The sequence below is a fragment of the Muntiacus reevesi genome, chromosome 17 (genome assembly GCF_963930625.1).
Source record: "Muntiacus reevesi chromosome 17, mMunRee1.1, whole genome shotgun sequence".
NCBI classification, from domain to species: Eukaryota; Metazoa; Chordata; class Mammalia; order Artiodactyla; family Cervidae; genus Muntiacus; species Muntiacus reevesi.
Window position 1 is genome coordinate 48,913,489 of NC_089265.1, and position 27,469 is coordinate 48,940,957.

The 27,469-nt window shown below is 41.3% G+C and overlaps 1 protein-coding gene across 3 annotated transcripts in view; it reads left to right on the forward strand.

Annotated features, from left to right (window-relative positions):
* The window catches only part of PCSK5 (proprotein convertase subtilisin/kexin type 5), a 498,339-nt gene that overhangs the window by 396,590 nt on the left and 74,280 nt on the right, over nt 1–27,469 (forward strand). For 2 of the 3 annotated variants that reach the window (XM_065908244.1, XM_065908247.1), the window contains exons 22-24: nt 5,227–5,363; nt 10,378–10,584; nt 11,922–11,990. In XM_065908244.1, coding sequence (XP_065764316.1) covers nt 5,227–5,363; nt 10,378–10,584; nt 11,922–11,990 — 413 coding nt within the window. The remainder of the gene's footprint in view (nt 1–5,226; nt 5,364–10,377; nt 10,585–11,921; nt 11,991–27,469) is intronic. The other variant, XM_065908246.1, reaches the window with a different exon arrangement.

Sequence of the window (27,469 nt, forward strand, 5' to 3'; positions counted from 1 at the left end):
AAGTCCTCACCAATCAAACCCTACAGCGTGTCTGAACATCTTTGAACCAAGGGAACTTGGTAGTATTTGTTTAATATGGCAGCTACCATCACCCGATGTACACTGCAGAAGTCATGACAGTCCCAGGCTCATCAGAAATGAGAAAAAGTTCAACTACCATCAATGGCCATTTTAAAAAATCTAAGCTCATTGGTATAAGAAGATCAGAGGTCTCCTGAGCCATTTGGATAGTTTGGCTTCAGCAGCCCATGGATTAGCTTTTGAAGATAGAAAAGCAAGTGTGTAGATCTCAGAAACTATTTTGAAAGATAGAGTCATTGACTTGTTTGTTCTCAAAAGGGCAGCAAGGTATTTTCTTTAGGTGTTCTCCAAAGTATTTCCTTGACTGGAATCAGGTCTTTTCAAGACAGTTTTCAGCACCTGCTTTATGTCCAGTTCTGAGTTAGGCGCAAGGTCAATGAATTTTTTTTAAATAGGTGACTTGGGGGAGGTGGGTCAAATTCAAGGACTGATGCACTCAGGGAGCAGAACACTGGGACAGCTTTTACACCCTAGGTCTGAAGCAAAACTTGTAGCCTTAGAAGGAAAGAGGCTTGATGGAAACTGGAGCTGGAGGCGACATAACCACTCCAGAACCATGCAAGGAGGAACCTGCGCTGTGGCTCCAGAAGGAATAATTACCACAACCTCTCTCCTCCCATCCTCAGATCTCCTGCTGGTGTTTCCTTGTCTGAAACATCTGAATTCCAAAGGGAAACGCCGCTTACGAGTGAGGAAAGTGAGCTTGGGAATGCAGTCTCTAGTGGGCACTAGTCTGGCCCAGCAGGTCACAGATGGCAGAAAATGGACATGCGGTAGCAGTAAGGCGCGGCAAACGGGACGAACAGGACTACTGGGCCCTCTGATTTTCTTTCTATTCTTACGCTTTTGGAGAATCTCTAGTACTGACAGAATAAAGGTCATCCCTAAAGGAGTTTTTATTTGGGAAAGAAATGCTAACTGAGAGGTTTTCTTTATATGAGAGAGAAGTAAATCAGTGGGAATGTAGATAAGATTGCTCACGTGCTGATAATCGGTGAAGCTGAAAGATGAGTACCTGGCTGGGGAGGGGAGGGGGTGTTCTGTTATGTCTTGTTTATTTTACACGTTTAAGTTTTTCCAAAATAAAAATTTTTTAAATAATTTAACTCTGAAGTTGTTTTACAGGAAATTGAAAAGCCCTCTCTTTATCTTCTAGTTTTCCCTTTGGTGGTGGTGGTGGGTAAGTCCCTTGTTGAGTCCAACTTTTGTGACCCCATGGACCATATACAGCCCACCAGGCTCCTCTGTCCATGGGATCTCCCAGGCGAGAATACTAGACTATGTTGCCATTACATTTTCTACAAACCTTTGGATTTATTTTGCTCCTTTGAGATGATTAAAAACTTGGGGTATAGACTTTGTCACTTCTATATAACATGTATCAGGTTGGCCAAAATGTTTGTTTGGGTTTTTCCATAACACCTTATGGAAAAATCCGAATGAACTTTCTGGCCAGTTCAATAGCTCTATAATGTCATGGTCCTCACTGCCCAAGATAATTTCACAACCCAGTCCTGAAGGAATTGCAGCGTCCATGAACTAATTAAAAACATGTAAAAGTTTTCTGACCCACCCTCAAATGTTTTATTTGATCTGTTTCAAGAATTCGGTGGGGGCGGCGGGGGGGGGGGGGGACCTTTTGTCAGACTTCATTCTGTTACAACATTACCAAGAAATTACAGTAAATATTCTTGTGATGGTTTTAGTTAGGCAAACCAACAGTCAACAGAGAGGTCCAGCTAACCCTAACTTGTATCTTTTCTGTTTCAGTTCACTTCTCTCTCTCTCTCTCATGCACACACACACACACACAGGGGCCTCTGGAAAATTCAGTGCCAATGTTGAGAACTTCACCTCCGGCAGCTCTTCAAGCACTTGGTTTTACCACCTTCTTCCTTTCCATGAGGGTTGTTGGACTCAGAATAGTTCACTGCTAAAGAAAAAGGCCAAGAGCATGTGTGACCTGGGGACAGAAGGGCTTCCCCAGTACAATAAGCTTGCTTGGGTGTCTCAGAAATCCACAAACTGGTTGGTGTCCCAGAGATGGCTGGAGTTGGCTTTAAAGAACATTTTCATCAGCCCCATGAAGCCCAGACTAAGATAATCTCTTCTCCTCCACTAGGGGAGATCTGTTAGTATCTGTGGGAATCTGTGTCACTTGAGATGGGACTTTTCTTCAAGTTCATTAACAATTTTTCTTAAGGAAGTTGGGGTGGGGGGTGGAGTTTGCAGGAGATGATGTAATTCAGTCCTTCACTTAAGCACAACTAGTTTCCTTATAATTAAATCTTTATAAAGAATCACGTTCTTAAAGAAACTGAGTATGTCACTTGTGCTTTCTTCAAGGTAGGGTTAGAGGGAGGTGGCTTAAAGCACAATTATTTGCTTCAATTCAGTTCAGTCTCTCAGTCGTGTCCGACTCTTTGCGACCCCATGAATCGCAGCACGCCAGGCCTCCCTGTCCATCACCAGCTCCTGGAGTCCACCCAAACTCATGCCCATTGAGTCGGTGATGCCATCCAAACATCTCATCCTCTGTTGTCCCCTTCTCCTCCTGCCCCCAATCCCTCCCAGCATCAGGGTCTTTTCCAATGAGTCAACTCTTCGCATGAGGTGGCCAAAGTATTGGCATTTCAGCTTCAGCATCAGTCCTTCCAGTGAACACCCAGGACTGATCTCCTTTAGGATGAAATGGTTGGATCTCCTTGCAGTCCAAGGGACTCTCAAGAGTCTTCTCCAACACCACAGTTCAAAAGCATCAATTCTTTGGTGCTCAGCTTTCTTTATAGTCCAACTCTCACATCCATACACGACCACTGGAAAAACCATAGCCTTGACTAGACGGACCTTTGTTGACAAAGTAATGTCTCTGCTTTTGAATATGCTATCTAGGTTGGTCATCACTTTCCTTCCAAGGAGTAAGCGTCTTTTAATTTCATGGCTGCAGTCACCATCTGCAGTGATTTTGGAGCCCAAAAAATAAAGTCTGACACTGTTTCCCCATCTATTTCCCATGAAGTGATGCTGAGTACTGTCTTAAACTCAGGCTCTCAAGTCAACATAGACAGCCCTTCCCCTACGTACACATGGCAGCACTACACCCTTTGCTTCACTGCCACACCCACTCAAGTTTCTGAATGATTTTAAAAGGTTCCAACCATTGACGGTATTAGATCACTCTCTCAAGAGAAATAATTGCCCCCAAAACCAAGCTGTCATCTCTTCCCACAAAGAATAAAATGGTGATGCACTTTCCATCTTTTTCTCAATTTAGCAAGAAAATGAACCTTCACAAATAAACATGCCCCATTCTCCTTCTTAGTGAAGAACAGAGTAGTTCACTTGTTTAAAAACCTCAGAAAGCTCTTACAGAGCTTTTTCATAAAGGGAGGTTTTTGTCATGTTTCTTTTTTTTTTTTTTAACTAGCCACATCCAAATTATTCCTTGAAACAAATCCTCCAGCTCAGAGACCGGAGCCAGGGTGGGGTTAGGATTTCCCAGCTAGCATTGGTGCCATCAGCTGAACGTCGGCCTAAGAGCACAGTCTTCCCATTACAGGTTGTAGTGCAGGAGATCTGTTCTGACATGGACAGCCAGATGTGTGTGCGTGTCTTTTTTGGGGCTCCACACATTGCAGTGGGCCAAAAGTATTATTCACTCCATTGTGCTGGGTAGGGTGACCAGAACTTGAGGGGCTGAGGATCCAAGAACAAGGCAGCCTTCTTGTGTGGTTGGCCTGAATGCCATTCTGTTTCCAACCAGACGCAGATGACACAGACTTTCAGGGATGAGGTGGAAGACTGCAAGCAGCACATACTCAGGATGCCTTGTCCCCACCCCAGCTTCCTCCAAACCCAGGATTGAAATGCCAGTCCTCCATTTAGGGCTGATTCTAGCTATAGAAATAGAAGAAGTTTGACAAACCAATGCCACCCCAGGAACGGGTTGTGACATCGTTCTGGGTGGAGAGGAAGAAACCCTCACAGTGTTTGCAGGCCTTCAGCTCTCCCAGACGTGGATACTAGCATCACACCCTCCGGGGGAGCATGTATGTGCTAATACTCAAGTTACCCTCACGACTGACATCGTAACTATTGCTCTAAGGAAAATCTCTGAGACGCTGGTTTGCACCACCTGTATGACTTAGGTAGGCATCATTTAGCAAGTTCCACAGTAACCTAGACCACCGCTGAGAAGTTTTCAAAGTAAATTCCCTAGGCCAGCACCATGAACACGATCCAAGAACTTGTCAAAAATGCAGATTCTTGGCTCTCTCCCCCGAGGATAGACTGAATCCGAAACCCTGGGGTTGGAGCTCCCCAATTCACTTCATCCATTCACATTACTCATCTGACTTGCACTTAGACATTGTGTATTTTTTTTCTGAGCAAAATTCTTGGATGCAATTTACTTCATCACATGTGGTTACTTTGCAAGGGAAAGAAGAAAGAAAACTTGGAAAATATTAACCATGACATTATGATATATATATTGCATGTATATAAAACCAAAGGTTTTAGAAGCCCTCATACTAACTTATCTGTGGTACCCTTGTAGGTAATGGCAAACACGGTCTGAAAATAGAGACTGTGGTACCCTATACACCAGGAAATACTTGCAAAATGACACTGAACATCAGAGTTCATCAATTACTTGCCATATGTCTAGGTCAAGTTTATAAGTAGTACTTAAACTACAGGACAGTGCTTCTTCAAGAGCCCTTGGACTTGACATTTCCTTGCAAAGTGTGGGCACACCGATAATGAAAGAAAGATACTTTCTCCAAAGCCTCTGGTTTCAAAGACCACTAACGTGCCTTTAAAGTTCAAAGACCCCATCTGAGTGTTGACTGGGTTTGGCTGGAGCCTACAGTGTGGGTTTAATCCCCAGGGCACTGGTTAATTTGTTTGAAAAAAGAATCAAGATTACATCTACTGCCGGTTCCTAGCATGCCTGCTGTTGGGTCCAAATCTTTGGCCAAGGATGGGTACGTGACTAATTCTCCCCATGTTCTAAGATGATCAGTCCCAGGCATCACCCTTGTTTCTGGAACAATGAAACCAAGTCTGTGCAGCAAAACACAAACACCACATGTTCTAATACTTAATGCCGCCCTTACAAACTAAAAGTCTGCTTGCCTCTAGGATTTTTGATGATGGCCGCTGCGTTTTCAACTGTTCCTTGGGCAAATTTGAATTCAGGAACCAGTGTCATCCATGTCACTTCACCTGCCAAGAATGCCAAGGAGATGGGCCTTCCAACTGCACCTCCTGTGGAGTAGGTGAGAGAATCTGGTTGCTCATTTCTTCCCCTTACTTCAACTTGCTCTCCCACTGGACATTACTTTGCTTGACTCAGAAGCCTCATCTCTGGGGAAGAGGCGGGTGAGATTAGACAGCTGTTCATTAAAGAGTATGTACAGCCTTGGAGTTTCTGCTTATTGTCAGAACATAAGTTCACACTGCTAGAGACACAGACCTACTTCCCCTGAGGAGGTGAGAGAGAAGCTAAGAGATGTTTTTCCAGAGAAGGAGAAAGTAAGGGCATGCAAACATGATGACAGGCATGAGCTAGACAGCAAAGCTAAGCTTCACTGAGGTTAAAGTGAAAAGCTAGGAAATTAAGACAGACACATTCAGTCTTCAGGAGAAACAGCCTAAGAGAGGCTGTGTCAGGGTTCCCTCAGCCCTGAGTGATGCCACTTAGAAGCTGTCAGAGCCCTGTGGGATCACAGGGTAATCTTTTCCAAACACAAATATGACCTTTTCTGTCCCAGACCTTCACAATTCTAAAGTTTCTGCTGTCATTAAACTATATTCTATGATCACTCTGGTCCTCTGCAGCTTGCCCTTGACTGCTTTCTAGCCTCCCTACATATGCCTGTCCCCAAATTTGACTTCATGAGGGACTGATTTATACTTTATATAATTAAATTTACTTATCTTTAATTGAAGGATAATTGCTTCACAATATTGTGTTGGCTTCTGCCCAACGTCAATATAAATCAGCCGTAGATACATCTATGTCCCCTCCCTCCTTGAACCTCCCTCCCAACTTCTTCCCCACACCACCCCTGTAGGCTGTTACAGAGCTCTGGTTTGAGTTCCCCAAGTCATATAACAAGTTTCCACTGCCTATCTATTTTACATATGGTAATAAATATGTTTCCATGTTACTCTCTCCATTCATTCCACTCTCACCTTCCTCCCACTCCCCATATCCGTAAGTCTGTTCTCTATGTCTGTGTCTCCACTGTGGTTCTGCAAATAGGTTCAGGGACTGATTTATATTTCATTTGCCCTACACATTAAAATTCTGAATGAAATTGGGAAATTACAAAAAGAAATTTAAAAATTGGGAAATTAAAAAAAATTTTTTAAATTTTTTAAAAATTAAAAATGTATTATCACACAGTAAATGATAGCATGATACTCACATTCAAGTTAACAATCTAACAAACAGGTTTGTCCTCATGTATTATTATTAAAAAATGAAACTGGGAAATTAAAAAAAATTAAAAAGTCAGCGACTGGTTTATATTTTAGTTGCCCTACACTTAAAAAATTTGAATGAAACTGGGAAATTAAAAAAATTTTTTCCCTTGAAAACTTGGAAGATTTGGCAACACTGCTCCTTCTGGTCCTCAAAGGACTGACTGGAGACCTCCAGGCTGCTCTCTATTTGCCATAGTCCCCACCCCTCCCAGCTGTCTCACTGATCCCGAGGCTGTCAGTTAACACCATCATGACATTTACATGGTTTTACTGGTGGGAAAGAATTATTTACCTTTATTCTTGCTTGTCATAAAACAAAGAAAAATGAATAAATGAATAGTATCATGCATTTGCAGAAAAATGATGGAGAACACATATCTTTGTGTAAATTAAAATGATTTCTTTGTGTTTGTAAACAAAGTATATCTGTCCAATTTTACCTCTAGCCTGCTTATTCTGTTCCCTTCCTCACCTATAAGATAGTGATCATGGCTGCCTCCTTTTAGGATTATTATGAAAATGAAATGAGATAAAATAATAAAGCACTTAGAACAAGGTGAACTGCACAGGAGGCACACAAAAAATATTAGTAATGATTATTATTAGTATTACTAATGTTTTGTTTGTACCCACTAACTTCTATGGGCATTTCAGTCTCTAGCCGAGTTAGTTTTCTATACAGCAGAAATTAAACACAACTTTTTTTTTTTTTTTTTACATTTGTTAATAACACCACTGATCCCATCAGAAAAGTTTTTGAGGACTGAAGAACTGTCAGGCTCACAAGTGCATGCGATAAACACAACACTTAAATCAACTAGAATTCAATAACAAGTTTTTAAATGTATTGTGCCACTCCTGCGTATAAGGTACTCTACATAGGTGCCATGGAAGATACAGTAAATGATAATATGATACTCACATTCAAGTTAACAACCTAACAAACAGGTTTGTCCTCGTGTATTATAAAATGAGAAGATATTAGATAAAGACTGAATGAATGGCAGTAACCCTACCATATGTCACTACTTTCAGCTGTAGTGAGCACAAGAGGCTTCCTGAAGACGGGATGGTTGGGCAGGTTCTGATTAGCAGGGTTTTCTGCCTGTTAAGAGTGCAATATCCCAAGTCCACGTATTAGGGCAGCTAATCCATGATTCAGTGCTACAGAAGAGAGATGATGGAATGGATGCAGTTTTGTATCAAGAGGCTTTATTCAAAGGCTGAAATTCCTCTGGCTAGCGAGCCCCATCCACACACATAAGCCTCTCCCAACTCTTTGTAGAAACTTCACCTCTTGCTAAATTGTAACTCTGTTAAAGTTAAGTCTGAATCCTTTTGGAAAGGCAGAAGGCTAGTTCTATTGGTGAAAATTCACTCTAGACTCTCACCCCAGTTTATCCTCTACCAAACTGAACCCAAAGCTAAATTCTACCAATTATACAGTAGCTGCAGTAAGCAAAATGTTGAAGTAAACTTTAGAAAGTTTATTTTCGGAGTCCTCAGCCTTTCTTTCTTCCTTCCCAGCCATCCTGTTCCCATCCTGCCTGCAACCTTCGACCTTCCTTTCCTCTGGCAAACATCCAATGACTTCACGTCGGTCCACCCTCCCTTCTAACAAAATCAGTTGCCAAGATATACTCTGAAAACAATTAATTACTCTTCAGTATAAATGAAAGCCAACCTGAACCTCTCTGGGAGTTCTTTGCTTTTTAACTTTCATCTCACATTGCCACATGAAAGGTTTTGGCACCTAACAAAAATATCAGCCCTTCTACTATCAGAACCAGCTTCTCCTACATATCATTACAGGAACTTAAATTCTGAGACTCTGGGCAAGTAGCCAAAATTTTATGTATGATATGCAAATCACTGAGGTATCCAAATTATCACCCAAAGCTAAGTGAGCTGCCATGCTGTCAAGCTATTAGAAATATGATCAAATCTTGGCATAATCCTGACCCAAGCAGGTGGGGAAAGCCTGCCATTTTGAAGGTGCCTAAGTGACTTCCTTTTGCACAGTCCATGTATTTTAAACAAGACCCTTTAAATCTGTCCTTTAAGCCCAAATTATAATACACAAAGGGGTTCAAATAACAAAGCCATATCTGAACAATCAAAATGGAATTGAATAACATTTCTTCTAATATCTGAAATCATCATCATTCATTTTTAAGATTGTTGATCCAGTTGGATATGTTTGAAAAACAGGAATGTTGATAAATATGAATTCACTCACTCATTCCTTCAATCATTCAATAAACATTTATTTAAAACTCATAACCATATGCCAAGCTGTCCCCAAGCCTCTGTATACTGAGTTGACATCAAGTGAAGGTGTAGCGGATGGACAGGAAGGTGAAGGATAGGGTGGGCTTTTCACTGCTAGCCTTCACATCTTACTATCTACATGTGGGAAGGCTGGCACTCTATAAAGCAGGATCTTTTCTCAGTGAGTAATGGTGGACTGAAAAGAACACAACTTGGAAAGTTGACCTTTGTGTGGCCTCTTGAGGTTCCAGGTCCCACCAGATTAGGGTTCTGTGCCCCAAACCTTGATCTGTAGATGTAGAATCACCAAACACACATTGCATCCTCCCAAACACTCCCTTCCTTTAGAGGATAATGTTCTTCCAGGTCTAACTTGGAGACTGCAAACACTTTTCTTTTTTAACCACTTCTTTGGAGGCTCTCTTTATATTCCTTGTCCTGTAAGGACCAGCAGACTTCTGGCATGAAACTGCCATCAGAAAAAAAGGGAGCTTCAAGGTCATAATTCAAGGGTGTGGTTTTTAAACTATATTTGAAATAGGACTTTAACTAAATAAGAAAATTAGGTTAAACCTTTTTAAAGTGCCTAGTTTACAGGTAAAAAAAAAAAAACAGCTGATTGTTGGCAATTTCATGTGGTTCAATTTAATATTATTGTGACTTTTGGATTTTGCACTTGTAGCATGAGGCCAGCACTATCTTTAAAAATCTGGCAGCCTTGCTTCTCGAGGGTCAATGGTTCAGGATCTTCATGTGGTAGATCACATGATGAGTGAGCTCTAGACCCAGTTGTTTTAGGGAACACAGATATTTTCAAAACTAGAAGCACATGGGAGACCTGATTCACAGAAGACAGATGCCCTGGGCACACGAAGCACAAGTGAAAACTTCAGGGGGTCGGGGGGGTGGGAGGTAGAGGCTTTCAGGTGCATCTACATTAATCTTGTGTATTTAAGCATGTGATTAGAACTGATTAGAATCCTTTTGCATTGATTATGATAGTTTGCATCCATTTCTTCAGTGGCAACATTGGATTCTCCACAGGAGCAAATTCCCAGTCTCATACTGGGGGTACTGCTGATTCTTTCCTTGTAGCGTCCAATGTTGACAGGACTTCCAGGAATTCATGCAAAGGAGTCAAAGAGGTTGTCAGTACAGGAGTTGGTAGTTGTGCAAAAATTCAGTCCTTAGACAATTAAGACAAGCATGTGATTTTGAAAACAGAATTCAAAATCATTCTAAAAGATTGTACTATCATAGAAATGCATCAAGCACTTGTTTATTCTCATGGGATCTTTATAGTCACCAACTCTGAGAGCTTCCACTGATACCAAAAGGACTTCAAGGAAATCTTTTCAGATAGAAGTTCAAAGATACTGCATTTTTCACTCAATCCATTCTTATCTCCTTGATCTGCTGGGAGTAAAAGCGCTTGGTCAGATCTTTTAAACAAAATGTCTTCAGCTATTGTTATCTTCATAGCTAATTTTGTACATTTCCCCTCTTTCCATTTCGCTCCTTTCTCTTTAGATAAGCGTGGCCGAGAGCGGTTCCTGTACTGGGGGGAGTGTCGAGAGAGCTGCCCCCCGGGCTACTACCCTGACGAGGGCCACATCTGCCAGCCCTGCCCAGACAACTGTGAGCTCTGCCACAGCACACACGTCTGCACCCGATGTGTGCGCGGCTACTTCCTGATGCCCTCCAATCACAGCTGCCAGAGGCTAGAATGTGGACAAGGTAATGCTGCCGTGGAGCCGCTGCAGACAAAAGGGGCTGCACCCTGGGTGCCCCAGAGACTTGAGTACCTATCTACCTGGTGCAATGGTCACACCTGGGTGATTCCCCACGACTCCACACAAGTGGGGACAGTGATACCTACCCTGTTCTTCCCCAAGCGTTTCCTTAGACACAACCCAAGGACTAAGGAATGCAGCTAATCACATACATAGAAGGTGAACTCCAGTGGAGGGTTTATGGGAAAGGTAAAATGGAGAGAAAATCAGATTAGAATTCAAATATCCTGACCCACAATTTTCTCCTTCCCAATCACTAGTTATGAGACCCTGGGCAACATCAATCTAACTTCTCCATGCCTTGGTTTCTTCATTTGTGAGAGGGAGGGCATAGCATGCTCTGTGCTTGCTTGCTGGCAGGAACCAGTGAGAATTAGCCTACTTAAAATGACCGGGAAATACAAAAATGTTCTGGGAATATATGTATTACTGTTATTGTTCAATTCCTACTTACATTGCAAGAAGGGAATTAAAAAACAGTACATACAGATTTTGCTCTTGTTCATATAAAATGCTGCAGACTTTCTCTGCTGTATAAGAATTATGCCTGGTCTGGTGCGGAAGGAGCTTTAGCACATTTCTAGAATGATGAAGACCTCTTTCTTTTTCCTTCTTAATGCTTACTAAGGCTGTGTGTGTGTGTGTGCTAAGTCACTTCAGTCATGTCCAACTCTTTGCGACCCTATGGACAGTATACCCCACCAGGCCCCACTGTTCATGGGATTTTCTAAGCAAGAATACTGGAGTGGGTTGCCATGTTCTCCTCCAGCGGATCTTCCCAACCCAGGGATCAAACCTGCGTCTTTTAAGTCTACTGCACTGCAAGGGTTCTCTACCACTAGTGTCATCTGGGAAGTCCTACTAAGATAGTATAGAATTTAAAACTTTTAAAAAAGTATTTATGACAACAGACATAAGGAGACAGAGCTTCATCATTTTGTATACCCAACCACATTTTCGAAACAGAACTTACTTCTTTAATAAATACAGCACACCAACTTGACTTCAAAACTAGTTGCATGGCATACAGTCTAATTCTGTTCTACTTGTACCCAATCAAGCTAATCCAATCTACTAAATATTTATTAAATTAATAGAAGGAGATAAAAAATGTGGGTGACATACTTATCTCCAAAGCATGGTTTAGGGTTTCATAACTGCTCTATAATTTGCTTGAAAATAAGCTACACAGCAACGCATTTTTATAGCAAATTATTTGTGTTCCCATTCAGTGAAAGTAAAGTGAAATTGTGCTTTTTTATTCCTCTTTATATTGTGTAGGTGAAATCCAAGACCCAGACTATGAAGAATGTGTGTCTTGTGAAGAAGGGTGTCTGGGATGCAGCTTAGGTATGTCATCTTCCCTTTTGCTTAGAGTTGAAACAACTGTGTCCTTCCTACATCCTCTCCTGTCATTCCTTCAACAGGGACTCTAGTCATTGTTGTCATCATCAATATCCATTATGTAGGCTAACTCTAACACAAACATGGTTACCGAGAGAGATACTCCCTTTTGAGGCAATGGATAGGTCACTTGTCTTAATGAAACTCAACTTTAGGCAAGGACAATCACACAAGAAGAAGTAGCATTTAAAGTCAAGACATTTAAAGATAAAATACTAATTTTTTAGAAAGCAAAAACAGATCTAAACTAAGTAATGAAAGTATTAAAATCCAAAAGATGAGCAATTCCCAGTGTTTCTTATGAAGAGACAAGAGGTGGTCTTTCTTGCAGGGAGCAAGGATAAATGTTTTGACAATCTTGATTTCACTTTTTTGCCCTTTTCAGACCATATTTGCCCATTCCCAGCTCATTTGCTCATTTTCCCAGCTAAATTTTGTGGTCTCTTTTTACACCTTTGCTATCGTGTATTTTGTGTGTCCATGCTAACATCTTTATGCATCCTGCACAGAGGGGTGTGTGCCTATGTGTGTGCATGTGTGTGTGTGTGTGTACATGCACGTGCATGTGTGTAAAATCTCAAACCTATGATTTTGACTCTTAAAAGTTTAAAGGGATGGATGAATGTGTGTGGACTTATTTAGGATCAGTGAGAATCTTGGCATGGGGCTGGGAACAGTGACAACCATGATCTGCATTGTACCCACCGCTACCCTAGTTGATTCGGTTAAAGATGAGACTGAATCAACTTCCCTGGGAAACAAATTCCATAGAAGACCCTAGCCATCTAGAGACCCAAAATCCAAAAGAATCAATCTGAAGAAAAAAAGAGATAAATTAGATAGCTTGATTCACTTTACAAAGTGCTGTTAAAAGACTACATTCACTCCTTTAAGAAACTTAAGTTGTCTACTGTGTGCAGAGTGTTGGCCGTGGCAGAGGGAATTCAAAGGCAATATGATTGAGATTCTGCTGTAAGGATCCCTCTGGCTGCTCGAAGTGGCAGACCTGGAACCATGTCTTTTGCAAGTTAACCTGCCAGAGTAGAGAGAGGTACCCAGTGCAGTAGGATTACAGCAGAGGGTGACAGAGCCACGCAGAACAATCTGCTAATTTCTCATTTGAAAATTTCTCTTAATTTATCAAGTCTCTAAATGTTGGACCTTGTTTATTTTGGGACTGCCTTAGCTGAAATCAATCATCTCATTTCTGAAGTTTTCATTAATCTTCCAATTGAATTCTTTTTTCTTGTTTCTCCTTGTTTGCAGGCCAATGATCATACCTTTTACTGCTGATTTGTGTAATATTTGGTGTGTACATATCTTTCTGCTTAGAGAGTAAACTATCAATACTTGCAAACAAACTCTGTGACTTATACACTCTGCTCCCACTAGAACTAGCAGCATGTTTGCACAATAAATGTGCAAACCCTTGACAGTTTCCCAAATTCAAAACAGAGATGCATGGCTCAGAACACAAAGGGATTTAGATATATTTTCTCTAGTCAAATTGTGTTAATGGGCCTTTCTTCAGGCTAAAAACAGCATTTTACATAATACCATTTTATTCTAAGATTTAATGTCAAATTCTTTGTCTTTCTAACCAATATCTTAAATAGAAATTTTAAATAAGATAAATCTACATAAGCGTCCTACATTATATCTCTTCATTAATTGAGAGGGTGAGCAAATAGGATCATTTTTACACTTGACAATTAACTATAACCTAAGATTTGGGGACCATACCTACATCATCATTGACTTAATGATTGATTTTAATCAAATTGTATAAGATCTCTTTACTTCCTTATCTTATCAGTAAAATAGAGGTTAATATGCCTTTATCTTGGCTCAGAAATGGATGATGAAAACTGATTAATATTTGCTTACTAAAATAGTGGTAGTTCCTACTCTTGGGGGGAAATATACATGAATTTGAAAATTTTTAAGTAACTGCAAAAAGCAAAAAAAAAAAACAACAGACTATTTAAACTAAGCTGAACTAATTAAGGGGATAAATATATGTATCAAGTGAATTTAGCAAAGCAGGAAACCCCCGGGCACTCAAGTGATTAAGGAAGGCTTCTAAGAAAATGGGACTTGACATAAGTCTTAGAGTTTCCATGGAATTAAGACAGATAAAAGAACAGGGTTTCACCATGGAGGGGCTTTCAGTTCAGTTCAGTCGTGTCCAACGACTCTTTGCGACCCCATGAACCACAGCACGCCAGGCCTCCCTGTTCATCACCAACTGCTGCAGTCCACCCAAACCCATGTCCATTGAGTCGGTGATGCCACCCAACCATCTTATCCTCTGTCGTCCCATTCTCCTCCTGCCCTCAATCTTTCCCAGCATCAGGGTCTTTCAAATGAGTCAGCTCTTCGCATCAGGTGGCCAAAGTATTGGAGTTTCAGCTTCAACATCAGTCCTCCAATGAACACCCAGGACTGATCCCAGGAGGGGCCTTAGAACTAGACAATTGAAAGAAAAAAGGTTTGGAGGCAACAATTTCTGTCATGGATTAGACACTGAGTGTACTAATTTTGCAGAAGGAACATAAGGCTATAAATAAGCAAAGAGAAGTTTAGAGAAGTGGATGAAAACCACAACTTGAATTCTGGACTCGTAAGTTTAAAAGTATTCTGTGGCTAAAAGGGAATAATTGAAGGTTCTTACAGGGGAAAAAATGCTTTTTAAAGAGCTGTTTTAAGAAGATTAATTTTGTAACTACAATAACTATTAATATGCTCAGGGTAGGTGACAGGGAGTGCGACTGTAGGCAGAGAAACCAGCTAGATGACTATTTCAGAATTCCGGGTGCAAAGTAACAGGAACCAGGAAATTATGGAGAGAGAGACAGGTTTTAAAAATCACATGAAACAAATGGCCCTTAAGCATAAGAAAAGATGCTTAACTTCAGTCATTATGTGGGAAATGCAAATTAAAGCTACTGTAACATTCTATTTCTCACCTATCAGATTGGCAAGATTTCAAAAGCTTATAATACACTGTACAAGCAAGGCTATAAGAAAGCAGTCTTGTGACTGATGGTATGACTGTTGAAGAACAGCTGGCAGTACATAGCACAATCACATATGAATTTATCCCTTGACCCCACGACACTGCTTCTAGGAGTTTGTCCTGAGGATATGCATCCACAAACTCAAAACAGCATATTCGCAATGTTATTCATTGTGGTATTATTTGTGGTATAGTTAGTGTTAGTCATTCAGTAGTACCTGACTCTGCGGCCCCATGAACTGCAGCCCACCAAGTTCCTCTGTCAATAGAATTCTCCAGGCAAGGATACCAGAGTGGGTTGCCATTCCTTTCTCCAGGGGATCTTCCCGACCCAAGGATCAAACCTGGGTCTCCTGCATTGCAGGCAGATTCTTTACCATTTGAACCACCAGGGAAGTCTATGTTTGTGTTATAAACATTTTATAAACTATTTTAAATGGCATAAATGCCTTTTGTGGAAGAAATTCACTGACTCAACTAAAGGACACATACTAATGGTAACTAAATCAACTAATGGACATTGAATCAACTAAATAACACATACTCTTTTATGCAACCATAAAAGAGCAAACATCTATATGAACTGATAGTGATTTCATGATATACTGTTAAGTAGAAGACAAAGTACAAAAGAATGTACATAGGATGCCATCTTTTTGGTAAGAAAACATGGTTAAACAAGGTATTTGTGTGTATATATACATTTTTTACTTAGTTTAAAATAAGAAACACAGAAAAGATAAATCAGAAACTAATGAAAATGCTTGTGTGTGTATGCTCAGTCATGTCCAATTCTTTGTGATCCCATGATGGTAACCCACCAGGCTCCTCTGTCCATGGAATTTTCCAGGCAAGAATACTGGATTGGGTTGCCATTTCCCACACCAGGGGATCTTCCTGGCCCAGGGATCCAACCATGTCTCTTGTACCTCATGCATTAGCAGGCAGATTCTTTACTATTGCACCACCTGAGAAGCCAAGAAAATGCTTACCCACAGAGAAAAGGGTAAAGGGAATAGGAGTGAGACTTCTCTAAGTATACCTTTTTACATGCTCTGGATTTGAACCATGTAAGTGGGTTACATATTCACACAAATGACATAGTAATTAGTATGAATGGGCTTCCACTGGTCAATTTGGGACAATTTGAACATTAAAAAAAATGATGACAAAGAATTACAATTCAATTAGTAAAAATCCAGGGGCTTCCCTGGTGGCTCAGTGGTAAAGAATCCGCCTGTCAATGCAGGAGATACGGGGTTCAATCCCTGGTCCAGGAAGATCCCACATGCTGCAGAGCAACTAAGCCTGTACACCACACTACTGAGCCTACCCTGACATCCACATGTCCTGGAGCCTGTGCTCCACAACAAGAGAAGCCACTGCAATAAGAAGCCCACACACCACACCTAGAGAAAAGCTGAAGTAGCAATGAAGACCCAGTACAGCCAAAAATAAATAAATAGAAATCCACCCATCAAAAATGGTATTGTAAAAACAGCAACGAAGAGAAGAGAGGACAAAAATTGAATAAAGCAGAAAGCTCTTCTTTACAGTAAATTTTCACCTGGTATATATGCAAGAAAGTAATTAGAATATTATCATTTTATACCCCCTACTGTACTGACTCAAGGGAGAACGATCAGCGGATGCTAAAGTTATTAGCTGGAAAATTGTTCTGGAACACAATGATCACACAGATTCAAAGTACTTCCATAACTACTAGTTAATCACAATAGAGAGATTTGCTGGTTACCAACCTAACCAAGTTATTGCACTGAACATTACCATCGTTGGTTCCATATAACCTAACATCATGTGTCTCCTGATATATTAACAAGTACACAATATCACCTAGTAGACTCAATAAAAGTGTCTAGACCAACGATTCTCAGCTAGAGCTGACTGTGACCCCAGGGGACATTCGTCAATGTTTTGAGACACTTTCGATTTTCATGACTAAGGAGCTAGGAATGAAATGTCATCATGTTTACAACTTATTTTCAAATGGTTCAGGGGAAAAAAAGGATCGAGGTGAAGGATACAAAATTGTTTCTTGTACTATTTCAGGCTTTCTGCAGATGTGAAAAAAATATTTTAAAGTTGGAGGAGAAAAAAGCACTTCATGCTCTGTCAGCCTAGAAGCAACACCTCAGAGCAACAAGCACACCTAGTCCCCAGATCTCGATCCCTGACCCTACTCTTCAGTAAAGCGACCAGGGCTCCTTGGAGCGTTGACTGGTTCTAGGACCGGGAGGATATAATCGATCTGACTTCGGTGTTGACCATCTGGTGATGTCCATGTGCAGAATCTTCTCTTGTGTTGTTGGAAGAAGGTGTTTGCTATGACCAGTGCATTCACAAACACCCTCTTCCAACAACACAAGAGAAGACTCTACACATGGACATCACCAGCTGGTCAACACCGAAATCAGACTGATTATATTCTTTGCAGCCAAAGATGGAGAAGCTCTATACAGTCAGCAAAAACAAGACTGGGAGCTGACTGTGGCTCAGGTCATGAACTACTTATTGCCAAATTCAGACTTAAATTGAAGAAAGCAGGGAAAACCACTACACCATGCAGGTGTGACCTAAATCAAATCCCTTATGACTATACAGTGGAAGTGAGATAGATTTAAGGGACTAGATCTGATAGACAGAGTGCCTGATGAACTATGGACAGAGGTTCATGACATTGTACAGGAGAGAGGGATCAAGACATCCCCATGGAAAAGAAATGCAAAAAGGCAAAATGGTTGTCTGAGGAGGCCTTACAAATAGCTGTGAAAAGAAGACAAGCAAAAAGCCAAAGAGAAAAGGAAAGATATTCCCATTTGAATGCAGAGTTCCAAAGCATAGTCAAGGGAGATAAGAAAGCCTTCTTCAGCGATCAATGCAAAGAAATAGAGGAAAACAACAGAATGGGAAAGACTAGAGATCTCTTCAAGAAAATCAGAGATACCAAGGGAACATTCCATGCAAAGATGGGTTCGATAAAGGACAGAAATGGTATGGACCTAACAGAAGCAGAAGGTATTAAGAAGAGGTGGCAAGAATACACAAAAGAACTGTACAAAAAAGATCTTCACAACCCAGATAATCACGATGGTGTGATCACTCACCTAGAGCCAGATATCCTGGAATGTGAAGTCAAGTGGGCCTTAGGAAGCATCACTATGAACAAAGCTAGTGGAGGTGATGGAATTCCAGTTGAGCTATTTCAAAGCCTGAAAGATGATGCTGTGAAAGTGCTACACTCATTATGCCAGCAAATTAGGAAAACTCAGCAGTGGACACAGGACTGGAAAAGGTCAGTTTTCATTCCACTCCCAAAGAAAGGCAGTGCCAAAGAATGCTCAAACTATCGCACAATTGCACTCATCTCACACACTAGTAAAGTAATGCTCAAAATTCTCCAAGCCAGGGTTCAGCAATACATGAACCGTGAACTCCCAGATGTTCAAGCTGGTTTTAGAAAAGGCAGAGGAACCAGAGATCAAATTGCCAACATTTGCTGGATCATTGAAAAAGCAAGAGAGTTCCAGAAAAACATCTATTTCTGCTTTATTGACTGTGCCGAAGCCTTTGATTGTACAGATCACAATAAATGATGGAAAATTCTAAAAGAGATGGGAATACCAGACCACCTCACCTGCCTCTTGAGAAACCTATATGCAGGTGAGGAAGCAACAGTTAGAACTGGACATGGAACAACAGATTGGTTCCAAATAGGAAAAGGAGTACATCATTGTCACCCTGCTTATCTAACTTATAGGCAGAGTACATCATGAGAAACGTTGGGCTGAATGAAGCACAAGCTGGAATCAAGATTGCCGGGAGAAATATCAATAGCCTCAGATATGTAGATGACACCACCCTTATGGCTGAAAGTGAAGAGGAACAAAAGAGCCTCTTGATGAAAGTGAAAGAGGAGAGTGACAAAGTTGGCTTAAAGCTCAAATTTAGAAAACTAAGATCATGGCATCTGGTCCCATCACTTCATGGGAAATAGATGGGGAAACAGTGGAAACAGTGTCAGACTTTATTTTGGGGGGCTCCAAAAATCATTGCAGATGGTGATTGCAGCCATGAAATTAAAAGACGCTTACTCCTTGGAAGGAAAGTGATGACCAACCTAGATAACATATTAAAAAGCAGAAATATTACTTTGCCAACCAAGGTACGTCTAGTCAAGGCTATAGTTTTTCCAGGGGTCATGTATGGATGTGAGAGTTGGACTGTGAAGCGCCGAAAAATTGATGCTTTTGAACTGTGGTGTTGGAGAAGACACTTGAGAGTCCCGTGGACTGCAAGGAGATCCAACCAGTCCATCCTAAAGGAGATCAGTCCTGGGTGTTCATTGGAAGGACTGATGCTGAAGCTGAAACTCCAGTACTTTGGCCACTTCATGCGAAGAGTTGACTCATTGGAAAAGACCCTGATGCTGGGAGGGATTGGGGGCAGGAAGAGAAGGGGACGACAGAGGATGAGATGGCTGGATGGCATCACCGACTCGATGGACATGGGTTTGGGAAAACTCTGGGAGTTTGTGATGGAGGTCTGGTGTGCTGTGATTCATGGGGTCACAAAGAGTCGGACATGACTGAGCAACTGAACTGAACTGAGAACTGGGAGAGGAAATACACAAGATGAGGGACAGCCTCTTATAGTGACAAAAGGTAAGAATGCACTCAAAGAAAAACCCCACTGTGATGGGGTGGGATGCAGGAGACATCTGAAAGAGCTCCCAGTAGCTGAAGAAGGAACAATTTGAGCAATAGCATAAATAAAGTCATATTAGCTTATAGCCTAAAGCATAAAATAAGAATCCAAGGGACTTCCCTCGTGGTCCAGCGGTTAAGACATTGTGCTTCCAATGTAGGGTGTGTATTTGATTCCTGGCTGGGGAACTGAGATCCCACATGCCTAGAGGGATAGCCAAAAAAAAAAATTAAAGAAATAAGAATCCATGAGCTCATAAGATACAAATAAATAAATGGTAGAATAAATATGTAAATGAAAGAAAGGAGACACAGCTTCAAGCAAAAGAATTGCAAATAACTACCTAGGACTCCTCCCTCCAGGAAGCAGAGCATAACTCCCTACTCCTGAAGTATAGGTCACATGTAGTGATTTCTCTCCAGGAGGGAAGCATGAAAGGGAGACGAGATAAGAGCCTCACAGTGCAGGAAACTGACAAGTTCTACCTCACCCACGTGATCAAGGTCAACATCAACAGTGGCATATCAGATTAAGAGGCAGGTACCCTTTATGTAATAAGATCAGAATGGCACTTTGCCTCTGGAGTTTTCCACGCGAAAACCCATGTGTGTGTATGTGCTTAGTCACTCAGTTGTATCCAACTCTTTCTGACCCCATGGACTGTAGCCCACCAGGCTCCTCTGTCCATGGGGATTCTCCAGGCAAGAATACTGGATCGGGTTGCCATGCCCTCCTCCATGGTTCCAACCCAAGGATCGAACCCAGGTCTCCCGCATTGCAGGCAGATTCTTTACCATCTGAGCCACAGGGGAAGCCCATATATACTGGAGTGGGTAGCCTATCCCTTTTCCAGGGGATCTTCCTGACCCAGAAATCGAAGCGGGGTCTCCTGCATTGCAGGAGGATTCTTTACCAGCTGAGTCACCAGGGAAGCCCCCTCAAAACTCATAAGGCCAGTCTAATCCTGAGGAAAACATCAAACAAATCTCAATAGGGAGATAGTTCATGAAATAGCTTATTAGTACTCCTCAATACTGTTAAGGTGGTAAAACAAGTCAAGTCTGGGAAACTGTCATAGTCAAGGGGAGCCTAAGGAAACATGAGAGCTAAATATCACATGGTATCCTAGATGGGATCCTGGGACAGAAAAAGACAACAGGTAAAAACTAGGGAAATCTGAGTCTATTATGGATTTCAGTTAATACTACTCCCATCGTCCTCATCATAAAGGTCATAAGGTACTATCCAGGGTGTTGGAAATATTCTGTCTTGACTGTCAGAGGTGACTACATGACTGTATGTTTGTCAAAATTCATAGAACTATACACTTGAAAGGGGCAAATGTTACACAATAAAACTTGTGTTTCAATACACGCAACTTAGAAAGAAAAGGATGACATTCCACACAGTAAAACCATGACAGTCAACTAATTACTAGCATTTATTGAACACTTACTTGTGTTCTAAGAAGCAAGTGTAATTATCATTCTCATTTTTCAGATGAGGAGATTAAGCTCAGAACAGTTAAGCAACTTCTGCAAGATAACAGGGCTGGTGACCACAGGACCAGGACTTGATTCTGGATAGCTCAAGATTAAAAGCCACGTGCTTTACAACCACTCTCTCCATACCATCTAATGTTCTTTCCTTCTGATTCTATAGTGAAGAGCCTTATGCTTTATGGAATTATAAAAAGATTTTTTAAAAATCCTTATATCTAAAAAAAATAATAATAATAAAAACAAACAAACAAAAAATCCTTATATCTGCCCCTTTCCTCACTTTTACACACAACAGTGATTTTTGTTTGGCTACAACTTTATGCAGATGCTGTAACTAAATTTACTGAATCATGAAACTATTCATAATAGTCATGTAGATTAATCTAGGATCCCAGCTCACCTGAGGCTGTTAGCCTTCAGGACCTGCATCTGGAATGTTCTGAGGTGGGGTAGAGAATACAGGGCAATCCTTTCAACAGCCAGATTGAGAGTAAGTGGCACATTTTTGTTTAGCCCTGGATTCCTCTCTGTCTCTTGACATCCCTTCAGTTCATTCACTTTCACAGTAACTCTCTTGCTTTCTGGAAAGTAGATTCCATCACAAGAGACAACCCTCTCTTCTCCACGTGAAGATGAGGTATGCTCTCTCCCCTGACCCATGTTTAATTCAAGCTTCAGATCTAGGAATTAAGAGAACCACCTCACTTCCTTCTGCTACTCTATTTTCTATTAAGGACTGAGACCTCGTTCATAGAGGAAGTAATATCAAGACTTTTGAGACATGAAGCTCACATTTTAGTTTTCCAATGGAGCAAACATACAAGGTTTTTCAAATTAAACACCGTGGTCACAGATCACTCTGAATTTTACCCAGATCTCCCTTTGAACCTTTTCCACAAAGTTGCAGGGGAACAAGAACAGTGTCAAGCAGTTTTGGTGCCTTCCAAAGAAAAGGCATTGCAGAATAAAATGTATACTAGGCTGGTGTCTCCTTTAAATTGGAAAGAAGTTGCTGACGGTAAAAGTGAAACAAAGGGCTTTCTAGTGACCTCTTGCACTACTCTCTGTCTGACCAACCTTAGCGCATGACCCAGGTGGTTTCCTACTATCAATTTCCATGGATAGATGGGGAAGTGCAGTTCAAAATGCCTCTTTTCTTTAAAAGACAACACAAGCCATCTTCAGAGAAAGGACTGGCATCTAAATGCACTGTCATCAGTTCACTAAAGAAAAGAGAAACTAGTAAGCTCCATTAGACAGTGCAGACAGTAGTGTCTTAAAGTGTGTGTATATATACACACATATATATTTATCATTTATTAGAGCCTCCTTCTCCCCTCATTTTCTAGGTGCTACCTTATTTCAAAGGTGGTGGGTTAGAAGGAAAGAAACCTTAAGAAAAGAGAACCCATTGTTGAAAGAATTTGCATAAGTTTTGCAGTTTCATGGTTCCTTATTCATCTTAGCTTTCTTGATGAACTCACTTAGCAAATATTTATTGCGTACTTTTGTGCTTTCCCATTATTTATTCCACAAATAATTGGACTGTTTAACCTAATATTTATCTAGCATCATCATTCATTCATCAGGCACTCCGCTGAAGACTTAATGTAGATGATGTGTTTTTGCATCTATAATCAAGTGGTTTTTACAGGTAGAGAAACTGAGGATTAAAGAATTGCTAAAATTTGATCGATTTTATACATATGGGAAGTGAAAGAGGAGTTAAGCTGTCAGTTTCAAGCAATCTTGTGCATAACTTTGCTTACTCTTTTTCACAAACGAAGCAGTTGACTTTGAAGCTGTTTGTCCTAAGTACGCACTATGATAGGCAAGGTTGTGCTATGATAACAGATGATCCCCAAATCTCAAGAACTTAAGTTAATAAACAACAAAAGTTTATTTCTCACTCATGCTACATCTCCATCATGGGTCAGCTGAGAACTCTGCTCTTCATGGTCCTCAGTCCAGGCCCCAGGGTGATGGAGCAGTCATTAATTACCTTGTTGTGGCAGAAGCAAAGCATTGTATTGGCCAAAAAGTTTTAAGATAATATGGAAAAGCCTGTGGCCAACCCGACACACTGGCTCTTAAAGGTTTCCCCAGGATTAGCACTTGTAACTCCTGCTCCTGGTCAAAGCAAGTCATATGGTTCTGCCTGAGCCTGCAGACTGGGGGAGATGCAATCTTGCCAGGTGCCCACGAAAGAGAAAGAAACTAATACTGTGAATACCCTAAGGACATTCTCACAAGGTAATGACTAAGACTGTTATTGTATATGCTGAGGTCTCACCTCACATATTTGTGCATGAAAGAGCCCCAAACCTGCACCCCATCACTGGGGTCACTGATTTCTCTCTTCTGCAGCTCTGAATCTTACCCAAGATAACTGCCCACTATCTATCTTGGCAGTGTCTGACTTTTTCCTTCTTTCAAGAAAAAAACTCTTCTGAAAAAGGTGCTATTTTTTTTTTCAACTGATGGAGTTTTCCAAAGTATTCTACTATCTCACTTCTCTCTGATCCCTTGGCAACAGAAGAGTCAAAAAGAGGCCCAGTGATAAATGACATGACAGGTAAACTGTCAGCTGAAAGGACCTTGATTTTTCTTTACCTTGCACTTTCAAATCCCTATTATGAGAATAATAAGATGCTGATATCTCTTGCCTTCATCCGCTGCCCAAGAAATGCGCCATATGAGACCAGTCTTAGAAATCTGGACAACTTCTCTCCATTTTTTGGAATTTAGTTCAAGAAACATTTACTAAGCATCTATATTTGGCTAAGCCTGGGGATATAGTGTTAGCGTTAGTCACTTGGTCGTGTCCAAACTCTCTGTGACCCCATGGACTGCAGCCCAGCATGCACAAGTGAAAACATGCTCTCTACTCTCAAAGGGCTCATGTGGAAATGGAAGGCTTGGTGATTCTCGGGCCCAGGTGCTTCTGAGAATCACCCAGGGTGGTGGGGGGAGGCAGTGGGAATGGAAAGATGCAGTGCTGAGACCCATTTCCAAGGTCTCTGATTTCACTGGTCTGGAGTGAGGCTCAGACACCCATATTTTTTCAAAACTCTTGGACTGATTCTAACGTGCAATCAGAATTAATTTAAGATTATAATATAAAAAGATAACTTCACTATCATATTTAAAACACTTTGTTGAGGACAGAAGCTAAAGCAGAGTCGAATATATTCTATCAACTACAACTTATGGTCCATTCCATATGGGGTGCTCAGCTAGGTAGGCACTTTATAAACATGATCTCTACTCCCCAGTAGAATCCTCTCTGTTTGAAATCCTTATCCCCACTTTACAGATGAGAAAACCAAGGCTCAGAGAGTATGCAACTTGCCCAAAGTCACATAAGCAGCAAGTTTCAGAACCAAATTTAAACTTAGGACTCTCTGGCTCCAAACCAACAGAATATTCAAATATATGCTCTCTTTCCAGAGCAGACTGCACTCATACACCATTTTCCTAGAGAACATAAATGAAGGTTGTTAAGTCAATCTGCCATATTTGTTTCACTCTTGGCTATAGTCTCATGCTACTGTCATGTTTCCTGAAGTTTCCCCCTTCTCCCCCTACATTCATGTTCACGTTCTTACAGCAATGAGGGAAAAGAAAATTGTGGGAAGGCATCCTAAGTCCAATGCTAGAGCAACTAGCTCATCATTGGCTCTCTACACTATTTTCCCCCAGAGCCGGGTATAATCAAAGTTCCTCCTACTTGTTGTGTAACTGACCTGCAAAGTCAAGCTGCAAGCCAAGGCTATCTGAATCACGTATGCTTGCAGGACAGAGCCGAGCCAATTACTCCCAAAACAAACCTAGTTAAACAAAAGCTCAGAGTGTGGCTGAGCACAACACACACAGGCTGGAGGGGTTCCATTTCTGAAATGAAGGGGCTGCCATTTCTGAAAGCACCATGGTGTCTGCAACATTAAACTGCCAGGAATTAGGGGCAAAGAACACTTGGGCTGGATGGGGATGGATTTCACTTTAACAGAGCTCTCTAAAAACCAATGAGAGTACCTCTTCTGTATTGGAAACATAAACTGGAAAAATGTTGCCGCATTACTTTTTGTAGTAAGGTATTTCTGAATATTGACACTCAGAAATCCCTCTGAATATTGATACTCAGAAATCTCTCAGTAACCAAGAGTTCAGCTTATGTCTATCTGCTAATTTTAAAACAAAAGTAAAAGTGAGACCACCAATAGTGACTGGAACCTTGGATGGTTAGATCTTACTTGATTTTGTGGGATTGTGGAAAATGGAGTCTATAATCATAGCATCTGTCTCCATCCTTCCCCTACCACAAATGAAAATCTTTGTGGTACACTTTTCATTTCCTAACTCCATCCTGTTTTATAAAGGAAAATATACATAAGTTGCCTTCCTTCTACCTTTTCATACAGCCCTAGAGATTATAATGAAAACTAGAAAAATGATCATATCTTGGGCTCCCTAAGGGAATGAAACCAAGAGGCTCTATTATTAACACCAAAATAAAATGCAATTTGCTTTCTCTCCATTTCCATACCTTTTCTTTCCTATCATCTCTGCCATCACCAAGAGGCCTATTACTATACCTGAGGCCATATGTCTAACTTGCGTGGCATCATGTCATAAGCACTTAGCATAGTGTTTGCCAGCAGGTAGGTACTCAGTAAATACCTGTGATTTTTGTGCCTACCAGGAGCTGTCCTCTTCTGACCCTCAGGGCTCCATCTCCCAGGACCACTGCTACAGTGCTATTTCACAGTCCTTTGCCAGATGGTAAGAGGAGCTTTAAGCTCCACTGGCAGGGGAGAAAAAAAATTGATTGAAGTCACAGGGCAGACACCAGAATCAAGAGAAGTTGAGTTTGGGTGAGGCAGGAGCATCTGCATGTTGATACCCAGCTGCTCCTCAGGCAGATCTCCAGCTAAGACTCAGGCCAACAATGAGTGTCAGTAAATTGCCTCTGCACCTCCTGGGTCTGAAATTCCAGCCTTCCAACAGTCAACAGGAGGGTAATTTGGTAGCAGTCCAGATTCATCCTTTCCATGAAGTCTCCCTGCAACTCCCACCAGAGGAACCTTGGCTGCAGCCCGACACGCAGCCTCAGTTCAGCGTCCAGCACAGTGGGCCAGCCCAGGGCACAAGAAGCAGAATGGGGACAAAATGGCCAAGCAAGCCGGAGACAGCCGAGCGCGCGGGGACAGGGCCCAGGCAACACAGGTCCTCATTCCCCACCCCTTGGCCAAGTACCTAAAGTTGAAGTACTAGAAGGCAGGGGGTAACCATGCCGACATCTCCAAACATTAGTCCTATCCTCACTGGTGATGGTACCAGGTCAATCAAACCTTTTTTCCTCTCACCGGTACCTATGGCCATCTGTAGCTGCCAACTTTTGTTTTTCAAATATTTTCCATTAAGACAGTGTGTTCTGTCTATAAACTATCCTCCCCTGGGTGAGGCAACTAGATAATCTTTTGTATGAACTAAGCAAGCAACCCAGAGATATCTACCTCCCAGCCCCTTCTTTGTTCCATGTACCAGGAACTGGGAGGCCCATGAGAGCACTGGGAGAGAAGCATTTCTGCATGAGAAATCCCCATCCAATCAGCTCATCGGGATCAGAGCAAATCCTAGGATACACATGGCATTACCTCCAGACTAACGGCAACACATGTAAACTGATCTGGAGACGCAAAAGGTGGAATATTCCACCAGAAAAGTTTCTCAATCTCTCCAACCTCTAATTTGGACCAGAAAGAACTGACAGCTTGATTTATCATCATGATGGAACTTAATGCCCTAAAATAATTGCTAGAAACCTGGATGCTCCACTAGAAAAATAAATCAATCTAAAAATGTAGTCTCCATATGACCGTGTCCCCAACATTTCAGGATGACATTGAGCCATCGGGTGAGGTCTGGAGGTGAGTGTAAAAAGAGAAAAGAGGTCGTTCAGAAGGTGTGTTTATTGGAAAGCCTAGTACAATCATGCTAGCTGCCCACACCAATTGTAAAAGTGCAGATTTATTATGTTTAGCAGAAATGCAGCCTGTACATCTGAAATATTATCCAAATGACCTGGCTTCAACTTAAAAATCTTCTATGAATTGAAACAAGTGAATTAGGGAGGCTATTGCCTTTAGCACTGAAGGGTCTGTGGGAGGTGAGTCAAG